Source organism: Neoarius graeffei, chromosome 5, assembly GCF_027579695.1.
Source record: "Neoarius graeffei isolate fNeoGra1 chromosome 5, fNeoGra1.pri, whole genome shotgun sequence".
NCBI classification, from domain to species: Eukaryota; Metazoa; Chordata; class Actinopteri; order Siluriformes; family Ariidae; genus Neoarius; species Neoarius graeffei.
This window is the reverse complement of record NC_083573.1, coordinates 77,418,521-77,433,778: the sequence shown is the minus strand read 5'-3', so window position 1 is coordinate 77,433,778 and position 15,258 is coordinate 77,418,521. Positions and strand designations below refer to the sequence as shown.

At 41.4% G+C, this 15,258-nt stretch overlaps 1 protein-coding gene across 2 annotated transcripts in view; it reads right to left on the bottom strand.

Moving 5' to 3' along the window:
• wdr48a (WD repeat domain 48a) overlaps positions 1-15,258 on the bottom strand; it is a 54,043-nt gene that overhangs the window by 21,609 nt on the left and 17,176 nt on the right. For both annotated transcript variants that reach the window (XM_060922429.1, XM_060922430.1), the window contains exons 4-8: positions 11,943-12,025; positions 7,979-8,108; positions 4,841-4,929; positions 4,628-4,729; positions 4,154-4,378 (exon numbers count right to left, since the gene is read on the bottom strand). In XM_060922429.1, coding sequence (XP_060778412.1) covers positions 4,154-4,378; positions 4,628-4,729; positions 4,841-4,929; positions 7,979-8,108; positions 11,943-12,025 — 629 coding nt within the window. The remainder of the gene's footprint in view (positions 1-4,153; positions 4,379-4,627; positions 4,730-4,840; positions 4,930-7,978; positions 8,109-11,942; positions 12,026-15,258) is intronic.

The window sequence follows — 15,258 nt, the reverse complement described above, 5'->3', positions numbered from 1 at the left end:
ATTTGCTTTGTTTACTGTCCGTATCAAGTAGATCGTGCATGCCCTCTCTTTTTTTAACTCCCTCCGTCGCACCACACCCCTCAATATTGGGATTTCAGGAGTAGCTAAGGGTTGAGTAGAAGTTTGGGTTTAAGGCCTAGCTGGGATTAGTTTTTAAGTTACAGATCCTTTGTTACTCTCCCCCATGCGCTCTTCTTGTTGCCCATCCCCCTTTAGGCAGTGCCTAGCATAAGGGCTCGCGCGCTACATTTACATACCACGCCTATCTCTCGCCCATGTGCCGCATGTGCCACCTCGTTCCCTCACTCCCCTCCTCGTCGTGCACCTGCGCACGCGCTCTCTCTCTAGCTCCTCCTGATCTCGTTAGTGCGCAGCTGCACGCACACACCAACACGTGATTTCCCCATCACATTTTAACATTCACTCGCCCTTATACTGTAACACTTGCATATAGCCCATTACTTCTGAACACCATTAGTGACTTGGTTATCATCATATTCACTGCTGATTTCTCATCCTGTTTACTGCTGGTTATTATTCTACTTACTACTGCTCTATAAACTACTGATTATTACTTGTATACATTGTATCACCATTTATATTGAATTATTCCTTGGCTGCTATTGTTGCTATATCTGATCAGTATTAGTTTGCTAATTCATGTCAGCTATTTCAATAAATGGTACCTTGGAATAAACTGTGTCCTGTCTATTGCTACAACATCCACTGAGTGCCAACCTCGGCCAACAAGTATTGCTTTCGCCCATTTGGTTGTTATATGAATGTTATAGATCTAGAGTAAACGTATTACATTAGAGCTACAATACTCACTAAAACTATAGCAGCATCACCAAGTTATTCCAGTGATTTTAATAGTTTAGCTATAAACATTAGACACTTGAATTAATGATTAATGAATTTATGAGACTGATCCCTTTTTGCATGAGACTGATTCGATAAGCCTGTTGCACCTACACGAGGATATTACACGGTTGAGTGAAGATATGGAGTTTATCTTTGAGTGGTGAACATATTCACAAGTGAGCAAAGCAAACAAGTGAAAATATTTTCAACACGAGAAGATAAACTTCATATCTTTGCACCACCGTGTAATGTTCTTTATATTATATATGGACACATCCACAAAAAATATGCAAGTTAATCAAAAGAATTTTAATTTTGAACTGGTTTGCCATTTTGACAACGCACATCAAGTCAGCAGGAAAACACTGGGAGTGACATCATCGGAGTCAAATATCAGGAATTATTTCCATACACTACAGTTTTTCGATGGAATAAAAACATTTTTTTCGCGGTCCGGTTTCCATCAAATCCCACGCTCTGATTGGCTGCCGGGCGGGTCCGTATCCTACGGTACGGACCCCAGTTATGGACCACTGTCGACTCGCTCGTCCACAACAACACACATAGTAGCAATTTTTGTCAACATTTATTTTTAGATTTCTCAGGAGAATAGCATTAATTTTACAGCATGGATAGCGATAACGACAGTGTGAAATACTGTCGTTAAGTGAAATACTGTGACCTCGACCTTGGACCTCCCAGCTGCTAAATAACATTTTTTTCGCGGTCCGGTTTCCATCAAATCCTGCACTCTGATTGGCTGGCAAGCGGGTCTGTATCCTATGGTATGGATCCCAGTTACGGACCTCTGACGACTCGCTCGTTCACAACAACAAATATAGTAGCAATTTTTGTCAACATTTATCTTTTTTATAAGATTTTTATGAAAAATCTTATACATTTTTGCAAGCATTTCTCACGAGAATAGCATTAGTTTTACATCATGGATAGTGATAACAGTCTTCACAGCGAAAGCGAGTTTTACTACCCTGAGGAAGAAGAAATAAAAGAAAACATTTCAGGAGAAAGCTAAAAACCTCTAACTGTTGCTAATGCCGAACAAAAACATGGCTGAATCCTGAATGACTCCTATTTGTATAAATAGGGGACTACATAGGCGGCAAAATGTAGTTTTTTTCCTGCTACGGAAGTGCACTTGTATACCGAGGAGGAAGCCATTTGCATTACAGCCGTGAATGAGGATTCAAAATGGCAGCTCGCCTCGGTTTTCCCTTTCGGGCACTCTCGTTTTCTGTTAGAATTTGGTAAAGAAAAAAATACATATATTTACCAGCTTAAGGTCGGGCCGTATGATGAAAGACTGTGACCTCGGCCTTGAATACTGACCTCGGCCCAGAGGGCCTCGCTCAGTACTTTCAAGACCTTGGTCACGGGATTTCACGATATGGACCTCCCAGCTGGTAAATAACACATACATACATATATACATGTAGTCGTCGACTTACGATCTATGCAACTTACAATCGATCGACTTTACAACCAACTGGCAAGTGTTTCCGAGCTGAGCTAGCTGAGCATACGACCGTTTCCGCCCCAGCTCCCGGCAGCGCCTCTCGCCGCGTACAACAGTTTCCGCCCCAGCTCCAGGCACATGCGCAGTCTCTCTCGCGCCCTCGCACACTCCATCATACAGTTTCCGCCCCAGCTCCTGGTTTATGAAACGAGCAAATGCTGCCGCCAGCCCGAGCGCTGCAACAGCTGATGATGACGTAGACGACCCACAGCCAAGCACCAGTGATGCCAGTGGTCACTAAGTTTTGTATTTTGCTATGTTTTACATTTGTATTTTGGTATATTTCAAACTAAAATGTTTTAGATTTTTCACACCTGTATTTCGTATTTTTTGTTTTGCACATATTAAACGAATTGTACTGTACGCAGTGTAGTATGCAGTGTTTGACTTAAACCAAATAATGAGCCAAGGTAATGAAATAAGAAAATGTTGATAAAATAAGACTTTAAGATTACAAGATCATTACACATCACAATATACTTATGTTCATTTAACATACCATAGGCCGACTTACAACCAGATCGGTTTACGACCGGTCAGTCGTAACCAAACGCAGTCCTAAGTCGATGACTACCTGTATTTCTATTCCCTCCTAGCGGGTTTTATTCATTTGGTTTGATCGGATGTAATATTGTTTGCATATCGCTTATCCTACGTGTATTACGTCACTCTACCCAATGGACAACGAGTGTTGAATATGGTTTACGATATTGCATGTTGTCAAGACAAAACGAGGTCACATGTCAGAGATGTAAAACGTTTGTGCTAGTGAGCGACAGTAACAATTTGCAAACAAATATGGCCACCAGGTTTGCTTTGTTAAAAACGGAAGATTTTGAGAGAATTTTGGCTGCCAGGTTGTGTGTAGCTGTTGATGTTGATTTGAAAAGTAACTAAGTAAATTACACAGGGAAAAATAAAGAAAATAATAACAATAATAATAATAATAATAGGCTCGACTGTGCTCGCGTTGGCCTTCGTTGACACTACACCGGCTGGAAGGTAACTGGACTGCCACGCTAACAGCACCGAGCTGCAGGCAAGCTTGCGTTGACCTTCGAGAATGCTGATATGAAGAGAGTATGTATGTACAACAACAACAACAATAATAATAATAATAATAATAATAATAATAAATGGCTGGCTTTTTTTCGTGGTCTAGCAGATATATTCCATTCAGCTAGCATGATAGTGAACTTGTCTTCACCTCGTTCAATATCATGCTAGCTGAATGGAATATATCTGATATACCACTCAAAGCCAGCCAATATTATTTAAAAATGTCACTCAAGTCCGTGATGTATTTTGTATGAAAAATGCAAGTTTTTCAACACAAGAAAATAAACCTCATATCTACGAGCAGTGTTATTTTCTTTTTATTACCTAGGACACGTTCACAAACAAAGTACCCAAATTTATCAAAACAATTCATCGATTTCCTCACGAGTGACGGAGATTTAAGTCACAGTTTTGGTTCTCCATGTCCCTGATATAGCTCGTATGAAAAATACAAGTGGTGTATTTCCCAGTAAAACACTCGTGTCGATATAATAGAACCATTTATTCAACTCATTTCTATCAAGGGTGCCAATAATTCTAAACATCTTAAAATCAACAATACTCTTTACTCTAGTGTGGATCTGTGTCATGACAAAAGCATAGTCTTTTATAGATTGAGGAGTAAGGTATATAACTGCCAGCCTCCCAAAAAACTACACCATCTCAGTGTTTCCCACCCTTTCATATCTCACCTACCTTCAAGACAGGGGCCTTCTCTTCACAAATGAGTACACGCATGTCTGGATTGCGCAAGTCTGTGCAGTAAACCTTCCGGTCCCGGCCTCCAGAGTAGACATGTGTAAAGGCTTCGTTCACCTGCAGTGCCCACACTCCCTCATCATGGACACGGTACGTGGCTATACACCTCTGCTGTCCCAGTGACCACAGCCGGATCGTACCATCTGAACTGCCTGACAGGCACTAAACACAGATCAGGGCACATCCATAATCATGCTCTCTCATTATCAGTTTCTCAGTATGCTTTCTAGAGTACAGCAAAAAGACGATGATAAAACCATGATCTAAGTGTATCAAGAGATAGAGTTCATTATGCATTGCATCATGAAGATGTTCCACTTGTTCAAAATGGCAGTAAAACATCCAGCAATCCATTTCAGCATTTCTATAGCTCCAAATACTTTCATAAAAAAAGAAACAAGCATTATGCACCTGAGTGCCGTCTCTGTTGAGCAGCAACGATTTCACGTTGTCTGTGTGTCCTTTCAACTTCATGAGCTTGGCACAGGTGCGTGGGTCCCACACTCTTAAAACCTGAGAAACCACACACACACTAACTAAACCAAGCCAGCAAAAGAAACACATTTAATTAAACTTGTATGAGAAAAAAAAATCATGTATAAAGAAAAGAAAATTGGTACCAGCCTTTTCAGTTGATCCAGATACTATTACTGTGCCCATCTGATTCATCGCCAGACTATAGATTGAATCCTTGTTTCCACTGAGAGACGATGCTGCAGGATAAACGATAGCAAGAGTTCTTGAATTGACTCAGTGAATAATGAGGTTTGATTATGTCTTGGGTGTGCAGAGCTAGATTAAATTCCTTTGCTAACCTCCCACCAAAATTACCATCATTTATCTTGGGTAATTTGGCATATAAAACCATGCTACACATTATCCACACGCAATCGAATACAACGTAGGATATAACCAAGTATGGGTAAGATTATGTGCAAGCCATGGAAAGATCCACAACATACATAATGCTTAAAAAGTATATAATGTGTCAGCAGTAAAACATTACAGGACAAGCTGTGGTGAAGCCTGAGGCAAGGCAGAAAGGCCTCAAAAGAGCAGACACTGGAGACTCCGACTATAAATGTTGTTGTCACTTCAGAGAAACCTCTGACATATCAATCAACAAAATGACAAACACATGAAACAAACAAAATGTGTACATGTTGAAAGTCTGCCACACACATTATTAAACCTATATTACGATGGTGAACACACTACCGGGTATTTTACCATAGGACTAAATGGACATTGTCACGGTGTTCTTCATTCTCTCAAGTATTCTCTCTTACCTTAGACATAGAGTTATTATACGTAGACCTACGGTACAGTAGGCATATCAGACGCTCATCTGAGTTTCCAATTCGGTCATTGATTAACTCTTGAATATTTTCTATCGTGAATGCTCTCATAAAAAGCTTATAATTTCTGCTTTCCAAAGAAATTTCTGTTGTTAAGATCTGTTCAGTACTTTGGGAGTAATGGCAGGTTGAAGTTGATACAACAGAGTTCACACTCTGCTTGCGTGACATCGGGAAACTGACGGTGCTTTTTGAGTCACGGGAAAGTGGTCAGGCTCGCTCTCTCTCGATCAGTTTCCAACTGGATTACTCATGACTATCAATCAGATAACTTTTATAGGGATGTTCTCTCGCTCTCACTGTTTCTGGTTAAGCATTCAGCAAAAATTTTCCATCAGCTAGTTTTAATGTTATGATTCACGGGAGACGTTGAAGTGAGTTTTCATAGCTTTACCTACTTATTTTTTAAAATCAAACTGATTCATGTAAATAAAAAACTAATTTTAGAATATAACATTGTTTTGATGAAAAATATTGAGATTGTAGTGGTCAGAATGAGATTTTTTAAATACCGGAAGTCAGAAATGTGTCAATTTCAATTCAGTTCCTCGGAATTGTTTATTGGATGTGGATCAGACAGTTTTTTTTTTTTCGAGGTTCGCCTTGAAAGCTGTGAATATTCATCTCATCTGTAGCCGCTTTATCCTGTTCTACAGGGTCGCAGGCAAGCTGGAGCCTATCCCAGCTGACTACAGGCGAAAGGCGGGGTACACCCTGGACAAGTCGCCAGGTCATCACAGGGCTGACACATGGACACAGACAACCATTCACACTCACATTCACACCTACGGTCAATTTAGAGTCACCAGTTAACCTAACCTGCATGTCTTTGGACTGTGGGGGAAACCAGAGCACCCGGAGGAAACCCACGCGGACACGGGGAGAACATGCAAACTCCACACAGAAAGGCCCTCGCCGGCCACGGGGCTCAAATCCAGACCTTCTTGCTGTGAGGCGACAGCGCTAACCACTACACCACCGTGCCGCCCAGCTGTGAACATTAATCGAAATAATTTATGTTCTTTCATATAAACACAAGTAGGCCCTACTTAGAAATACAAAGGCCTACAGAGCACAAAGAGGGGATGAGAAATAATATTTTCTTACTTTATTTTGACAGAGAATGGTAGATGTGAATGACATCCAATGCTTATTTATGCATGTTTTATAATTAACATTGATTTATCCTTCTTTGTGATGTATAAATGAGTTAAGATAGCTTTATATTGCACAAATAAAGTAATTTGGCGAAACTTTGAAGAAGTGTGTGTACCAATTTAACATTTTAGCTAATTAACATAATTAATACTAATTAAAATACGGATTTGCATATTTTTGTTGACACTAAATTTTTCAAACTTTGTATTCCATACACAACCATCTATGTGCCTGCCAATGTCCATGTAAACATCTTGGAAAAAAGTTAAGAAAAAAAACGGTTTATTTCATTCGTTAATGAGGCTCATTTTGGACCATGTTATCCTCATACATAATATTATGACAGCTTTCTAAAAATTAAGCCATTTTTTCAATCTTTGATTGGTAATATCTCAAGAATGGATAAACATTTTAATTCTGTAAAAAGTACATTGTTTAGCATACTGATTTCTGAATACTACTGAATTCTGAATTGAATGAGACCAGTTTCAAGCAATTTGGATTGAATTTTCACCTGATATGCTTATTTATAGAGCTATTGTACGGACACCTAGAGCTGTTAGGAAAGCTGTGAAAACAGTGCCTGCTCTAATCTCAGTAATAAACAGCTTGGAAAAGGTTGTTCAGCGAAGAAAAATTTTAAGGAGAGAAAAACAGCAGTTTTAATATTTTAACATCAAACCATTTGCTTCTAATTTTGAAATTTTTGAGTTTTGAAAAACAAAAACATTTTAAAAAACATGATAAAAAGATAAGGAGTTCCCACTCGAAGTCACAGGTCAAATTCCCTAACTTTCACTAACTTAAAAGCTGAATTGCCATGACCTAGAATGAACAGAAAAGCAGGCTTCCTTTGTGCTGTGCAGAAAAAGATTTGCAAACTTTATTTACTAGTTCACAGACACTTTTGGCACAAAACAAAGTTTTCACTGGTTAAACATGGTGAAATAACTCAAACAAGAAAAATATTGCATTTTCATAAATGGCAACTAAAAGTTAAACAAGTTACAAACAAAATTCCCTGATATTCCATGACACTGCCCAAAAAATGATCAAGTATCTTGACTTTCCATGTCTGGAACAGACTTTTTAAAATTCCATGATATCCCAGAAATTCCATGACCCATGGAAACCGTGAAAGATACTGCGATACCAGCAATATGTTGGGACGTAATATCAATATTATATACTCATGCTGCTACATAACTGCTGCTTCAGTTTAAATAAGCTGACAGACAGTACTCACTCGTGACTGTGTTATTGGAGGCAGTCAGTGCTGTTAGTGTGTTTACGTCCCACAAGAAGATCTGTCTGTCCAGCCCTGCCGAAGCCACCAGCTCTTTATCTTTAGCATACGCTAAAGCTTTAACATAATCCTGTGCAGGAATAACACAAAATAGCCGTATAAAACTACATCATTAATTAGGAATGTATTTAGCATTCATATTACAATTCTTAAAAAAAAAAAGTGCATAAGCTACAAGATGTTCAGCTCTGCATAGATTGGACTAGTTTTTCATTGAAACGTGAGCCAAGTATTACCAGAGTACCTCTGGTATTTTAGGCCTGTCCAATTGGGTCATGTCAGTCATTTTTTACAGACTGCATGTGCATGGGTCTGAAAAGATCATTTTAATTTCTAGAAAATGGCCCACAGTAATACATACAGTATATCCAATCCAAATCAACATAATTTGTAAAGATTCCATTGTACTCTGTGGGAAAAGAGATTGTGCTTTATAAAGACACTCCAGGAAGCAGTTTTTCAGCAACCAAAATGAGTTTCAAACACACAAACTTGGTAAAGTGCATACCTCCGCCAAGCCACACATCACCAAAAATCAAAATCACTTGAACCTCGGATAATATTAAAGTCGTACACCAAATTTCATCAAAATCTGTTCAAGACTTTGAGTTATGTTGGGAACAGACCAAAAAAAAACCAAACAAAAAAAATCCTGGATCCACATATATATCCAGATTTGCATCAAAATCTAATCAATTGTTCCTTGGCCCATGGCTCACCTTTCCTCAAAATTTTATCAAAATCTGTTCACTACTTTTTGAGTTGCACTGGGGAAAAAAAAACTGAGGTGGAAACAAAACCTCCTCCAACAAAGTTGGCTGAGGTAAATATAAAATCATATTTAAATGGACTCGTCAGAGCAGTCATGCTTCCGGTGGGTTTAGGCCAATTACAGAGCACCGTCACAGCCTACATTTATGGGTATGTGGCCACTAAAGATCTACACTGTGTGGCTACAAACCCTGCAAGTGCTTATGATAAAGGTTAAAGCAATCAGTCTGTATTAAAATGAGGTATATGTATTACAATTTTTATTGCAATAACCATTCATCATAAAGATACTCCAATGTCTGTGATTTATAGACATCACTTAGCCTGTGCAAACTGATCTTAATTACTACACCAACATTACATTAACCTTATACCATCCGAATAGCTATTTACAATACGTATGAGCGTTCAGACAAAAATGACTACAATTTTTAAAGGGACCTTCCAGCTGGACTGATTTCCAAACTTATTTTATGTAAAATTAGCCACAGATTTCAAAAATCAAACTTTTGTTTTGAGAGACCAGATAGTTGTTGCGAAAAATGCATTTTTTTTTTTTAAATGCCAGATGGTCTTCCGGTGGTAGTGACATATGCAACGAGGTCAGGTGGTGGTCACTTGGAGCAACTCAGCAGTTTAGATTCCCTGTTTACATCGAAGTTTTGCTAGTTTTACAAGATTTTTTACCGAATTTATCAGTTTTTAAATAAGTATGCCTCATTGTGTAGCACATAAATGCCACAATGATGCTAAAAATAAAGCACAAGCTGGAACTAGACTGCATTTCCACAGAGAAACGGCAAAGTGTGCTTGCTCAGCTGTAGCAGAGGGCCACCGTCAGAAACTGGATCAGACACGAGACCTCGTGCTGCAAAATCTTCCCCCCTACACGGCCTACAGAAAGTGTGTGGGGCAAAGTGTGTATAGTGTGTGTGTGCGCGCTTTAAAATCTTGGTTTAAAATGGCTAAACTTGCAGCAAAACATGACACTTCACAGTCTAAAATCTTTTTTTTTTACATGATCTACAGCTGGTGCTGGGTAGATTAACAAAGTGTGTGTACCGTAGCATGGTTTAAAACAGATTTTAGAGTGCTTCACACTAAAATCTCTGTTTTAAGTGGCTCAGTGTGCAGCGTGACGTGAGACTAAGTTTTTCTCCTGAAACTCCATTCATTTGAATGGGGAAAAATTAATGTAAGTGAACAGGGGGAAAGGGATCAGCGAAAAGAAAGGAAGAGTGCATACCAATTACATGTACGTGTCAGGGGAGTTCACCTGAAGTATCACAAAGTTTGGTGGGTCTCTGATGAAGCGTGTCCGAGCAGGACAACTTGACTCGTGAGCCCCATTCATTCTCATTTTTTCCCCATAAAAAAAAAAAGAACGGGGCTTACGAATTAAATTGTCCTTTTTAGCTTCATTGCAGCATTTATATGCTACACAATGAGGCATACTTGTGTAAAAACTGATAAATTCAGTAAAAAAACAAAACACTTTTAAAGCTAGCAAAACAACGATGTAAACAGAGAAGATAAACAACCGAGTTGCTCCAAGTGACCGCTACATGACGTCATCGCATACGTCACTACTGTAAGAAGCCCATCCTGTTTGGTCTCTGAAAATGAAAGTTTGGGTTTTTGAAATCTATGATGAATTTTGCATAAAATAAGTCTGAAAATCAATCCACTGGAGGATCCCTTTAAAAATGCAAAAATGTAAATATTTTTTCAGATAAAAATGCAGTTTTATGTACATAATGCTAACACACTGACTGCCCCATTTCAGCAATACCAAGGCAAATGATTACCATTCTATAGGTTACTATTAATTGTACTGACAGTCCAGCTCAGGGGTGTCCAAACCTTTTTCAACAGATGGCCACATTCAACCACGTCTAAATACCAGATGGCCCAGCCGCCAAAATATTTTAAAAGCTCCAATACAGTGAATTTAATTTTAGTGGAATAAAATTTGTTGTATTTATTCCACACAAGATTATATTAATACATTTGTGCTTATTTTCAGGACAAATGACACTGACCACTTTAATTAGGAAACCTTTTAAGAAGTCATCAAAGGCTTTCCATGCTGATTAGATAGAAGCATTGGCACTTATTAGCTCTAGTAATGTTCTGTGTTTCATTCGCTCTGATAAAAACATTGCTCCTGCCAGGATAGCTTCCAGCTGTTTCAGGTCCTCTGCCCGCTCATCCACTGAATATGTTTTGCATCACCCATGACGTTTCATAATGACACGCATTTTCTATGGCTCTCAATGTAAAACTATTCTTGCTTCCAGCTCTTTTGAAATCATTCCTTCTCACTGTTAAAATTTTTGTCTGTAGCCATGACTAAACATCATTCAGTAAATTCCTTTGTAGCGCACTCAGAGGAAAGAAATGCTCTTACAATTTAGCTGTGTGAACACAGGCCACTGAAAGGAAAAACTGCAGCGTGCTGTCCCGGCAGGCTACCCATCATACATTCATTTGGCACTGGGGCCGGACTTTGGACACCCCTTGTCTAGCCTAGATTTTTTTTTTCCCTTTTTAAAGCTTAACCATATTCATGCTAGTGAATGCAGCTGAGAAGATCACTGGTGCCTCTCCATCCCCCCTCCTGGACAGTTACAACACCCGCCTAGCCTACAGAGATATCAGCATTGCGAGCGACCCCACCCACCCTTTACACACCTTCTTCAGACCCCTGCCTTCTGGAAAAAAAAGGTACCTGAGCCTCCGAGCTAGCTCCATCAGACTGGTGAACAGCTTTATACACTACACTGTCAGGATGCTGAACTCCCACCTCCAAATAACTCAATCTGTTACGACAATTCATCCGAAGTATTGTAAAATAATAAGGCACTTATCACTTTATTACACCCCCCAAATATCATCTGCTCACTACTCATCCTGTAAATGGATCATTATTTGCACATTGCAGATATTCTCTTACTATTTGCACCATTCCTGCTTGTGTGTGTGGTCTTTTTTCTTAATTAATGCTTGTTTTGTTTGCATATTTATGTTTACACCGGGAAACTGGGAGAAATTATATTTCAATCCCATCTCTGACCTGTACATATGGCAGAATTTTATTTATAAAGTTGACTTGCATCCACTTTGTACTTACCTTATGCGTTCGCAGTGTTGACATACAAAACCCTTTATGTGCATTCCAAACTTTGACAGTAGTGTCTGAGGAAGCAGAGATCACTGTAAAATAAATAAAATAAATTGCATTATTTTTTTTCGCGGTACAATTTCCATCAAATCCTGTGCTCTGATTGGCTGGCGACCGGGTCCGTATCCTACGGTACGGACCCCAGTTACGGACCTCTGGCGACTCGCTCGTTCACAACAACAAACATGGTAGCAATTTTTGTCAACATTTATCTTTTTTATAAGATTTATAAGATTTTTATCAAAAAAATCACATTTTTGCCAGCATTTCTCAGCATAATAGCATTAATTTTACATCATGGATAGCGATAACGACAGTCTTCACAGCAAAAGTGAGTTTTACTACCCTGAGGAAGAACTGCCACCTTATTGTGGTGGAGGGGTTTGTGTGCTTGAATGATCCTAGGAGCTATGTTGTCGGGGGCATTATGCCCCGTCAGGGTTTCCCAAGGCAGACAGGTCCTAGGTGACAGGCCAGACCAAGAGCAGTTCACCAAAACCCTTATGGAGAAACCATCGAGGACCGTGACGTCGCCCGGTATGGCGCAGCCGGGGCCCCACCCTGGAGCCAGGCCTGGGGTTGGGGCTCGTATGCGAGCGCTTGGTGGCCGGGCTTAGCCCGAAGAGGTGACGTGGGCCCGACCTCCTGTGGGTTCACCACCCACAGAGGTAGCAGTAGGGGACTGGTGCAGTGTGGATTGGGTGGCAGTCGAAGGCAGGGGCCTCGACGACCTGATCCCCGGACACAGCGGCTAGCTGTTGGGACATGGAATGTCACTTCGCTGGGGGGGAAAGAGCCTGAGCTTGTGCGGGAGGTTGAGAGGTACCGGCGAGAGATAGTCGGGCTCACCTCCACGCACAGCTTGGGCTCTGGAACCCAGCTCCTCGAGAGGGGCTGGACTCTCCACTTCTCTGGAGTCACCCATGGTGAGCGGCGGCGGGCTGGTGTGGGCTTGCTTATCGCTCCCCAGCTCAGCCGCCATGTGTTGGAGTTTACCCCAGTGAACGAGAGGGTCGCCTCTCTACGCCTTCGGATTGGGGAGAGGGCTCTTGCTGTTGTTTGTGCCTACGGGCCGAATAGCAGTATAGAGTATCCGGCCTTCTTGGAGTCCCTGGGAGAGGTACTGAGGGGTGCTCAGACTGGGGACTCCACTGTGCTACTGGGGGACTTCAATGCTCACGTGGGTGACGACAGTGACACCTGGAGGGGCGTGGTTGGGAGGAACGGCCTCCCCGATCTGAACCCGAGTGGTGTTTTGTTATTGGACTTCTGTGCTAGTCATGGTTTGTCCATAACAAACACTAAGCCCTGTTCGAGCATAGGGGTGTCCATAAGTGCACGTGGCACCAGGACACCTTAGGTCAGAGGTCGATGATAGACTTTGTTGTCGTTTCATTTGATCTCCGGCCCTATGTCTTGGACACTCGGGTGAAGAGAGGGGCTGAGCTGTCAACTGATCACCACCTGGTGGTGAGTTGGATCCACTGGCGGAGGAGGAAGCTGGACAGACCTGGCAGGCCCAAACGTATGGTGAGGGTCTGCTGGGAACGTCTGGCCGAGCACTCTGTCGGGGAGGTCTTTAACTCCCACCTCCGGGAGAGCTTTTCCCAGCTTCCGAGGGAGGCGGGGGACATTGAGTCTGAGTGGACCATGTTCTCTACCTCCATTGTGGACGCAGCTGTTCGGAGCTGTGGCCGCAAGGTCTCCGGTGCCTGTTGTGGCGGCAATCCCCGAATCCGGTGGTGGACACCAGAAGTAAGGGATGCCGTCAAGCTGAAGCTGTATGTCTCTGCAAAACCTGATGAGAGACACCAGCTTAATAGAATTGAGGAATGTGTTAAGGACATTAGACACTGGATGCTCGTTAATTTCCTTCTGCTTAACTCTGACAAGACTGAAGTACTTGTGCTAGGACCACATACAGCTAGAAGTAAGTTTTCTGATTACACAGTAACTCTGGATGGCCTTTCTGTTTCTTCACGTGCAGCAGTAAAAGACCTCGGAGTGATTATTGACCCCAGTCTTTCATTCGAAACTCACATTGATAACATCACCCGGATAGCTTTCTTTCATCTCAGAAATATTGCAAAGATAAGAAATTTAATGTCATTGCATGATGCAGAAAAACTAGTTCATGCTTTCGTTACCTCCAGGTTGGATTATTGTAATGCCTTACTGTATGGATGTTCCAATAAGTGCATAAACAAGCTCCAGTTAGTTCAAAATGCCGCAGCAAGAGTCCTTACTAGAACTAGAAAATATGACCACATCACGCCTGTCTTATCCACACTGCATTGGCTCCCAATCAAATTTCGTATTGATTATAAAATACTACTATTGACCTTTAAAGCACTAAATGGTCTCGCACCACAGTACCTGAGTGAACTTCTGCTCCTCTATGACCCGCCACGCCTACTTAGATCAAAAGGTGCAGGCTATCTGCTGGTACCTCGTATATTGAAGGCTACATCAGGGGGCAGAGCCTTTTCTTACAAAGCCCCACTGTTATGGAACAGCCTTCCAAGTAATGTTCGGGAATCAGACACAGTCTCAGCATTTAAGTCTAGGCTGAAAACATATCTGTTTAGTCAAGCCTTTTGTTAATGGTGTTTATGAGGTAAAGGAGTAGATCTGGAGGGTCCTCAGACATAGAGTGTTTTGGTAAACTGGGATGTATGGATGCTGTCAGTCCCCACTCGCTTGCTCACTCGAGTTTGTTGACGGTGCAGTGGCTGGCTGCTTTATGTCCCGGGGCTCCCTCATGCCTGTGTTACCTTCTGGCTCTCTCCTTTTAGTTATGCTGTCATAGTTAGTTGCCAGAGTCCCTGCTTGTACTCGGTGCAATATGTATACTGTTCCTACTTATTCAGGTGACATTGGGCATACCTAACCACCTGTGTTTTCTTTCTCTCCCCCCACTCCAAATCTGTCCCTCTGAGTTACATGGAGTCAACAGGAAATCTTTTGGTGGAGACGGTGGGGACCTCGACTGGCTATCGTAGCCTGCAGGGAATCGGCCGTCAGACATTCTGTCGCATGTCCCAGACCCGGTGAAATGTAACTGAATTGTCTTGGCCAGGCCTAAGAGTCCCATCTGCATCTCATCATTGCTGAGGAGTGTGCTCCCATCACCCAATCAAGCATCCAGCCAGAGCAGGTCATGATATATTTTTTACCATATTAACATGCCATTGTGCGTCATGCCTGATGTAAAGACTCTCGTCTCTGCGAGCCTACCACACAGATTTAATACTTGTCATTTTTA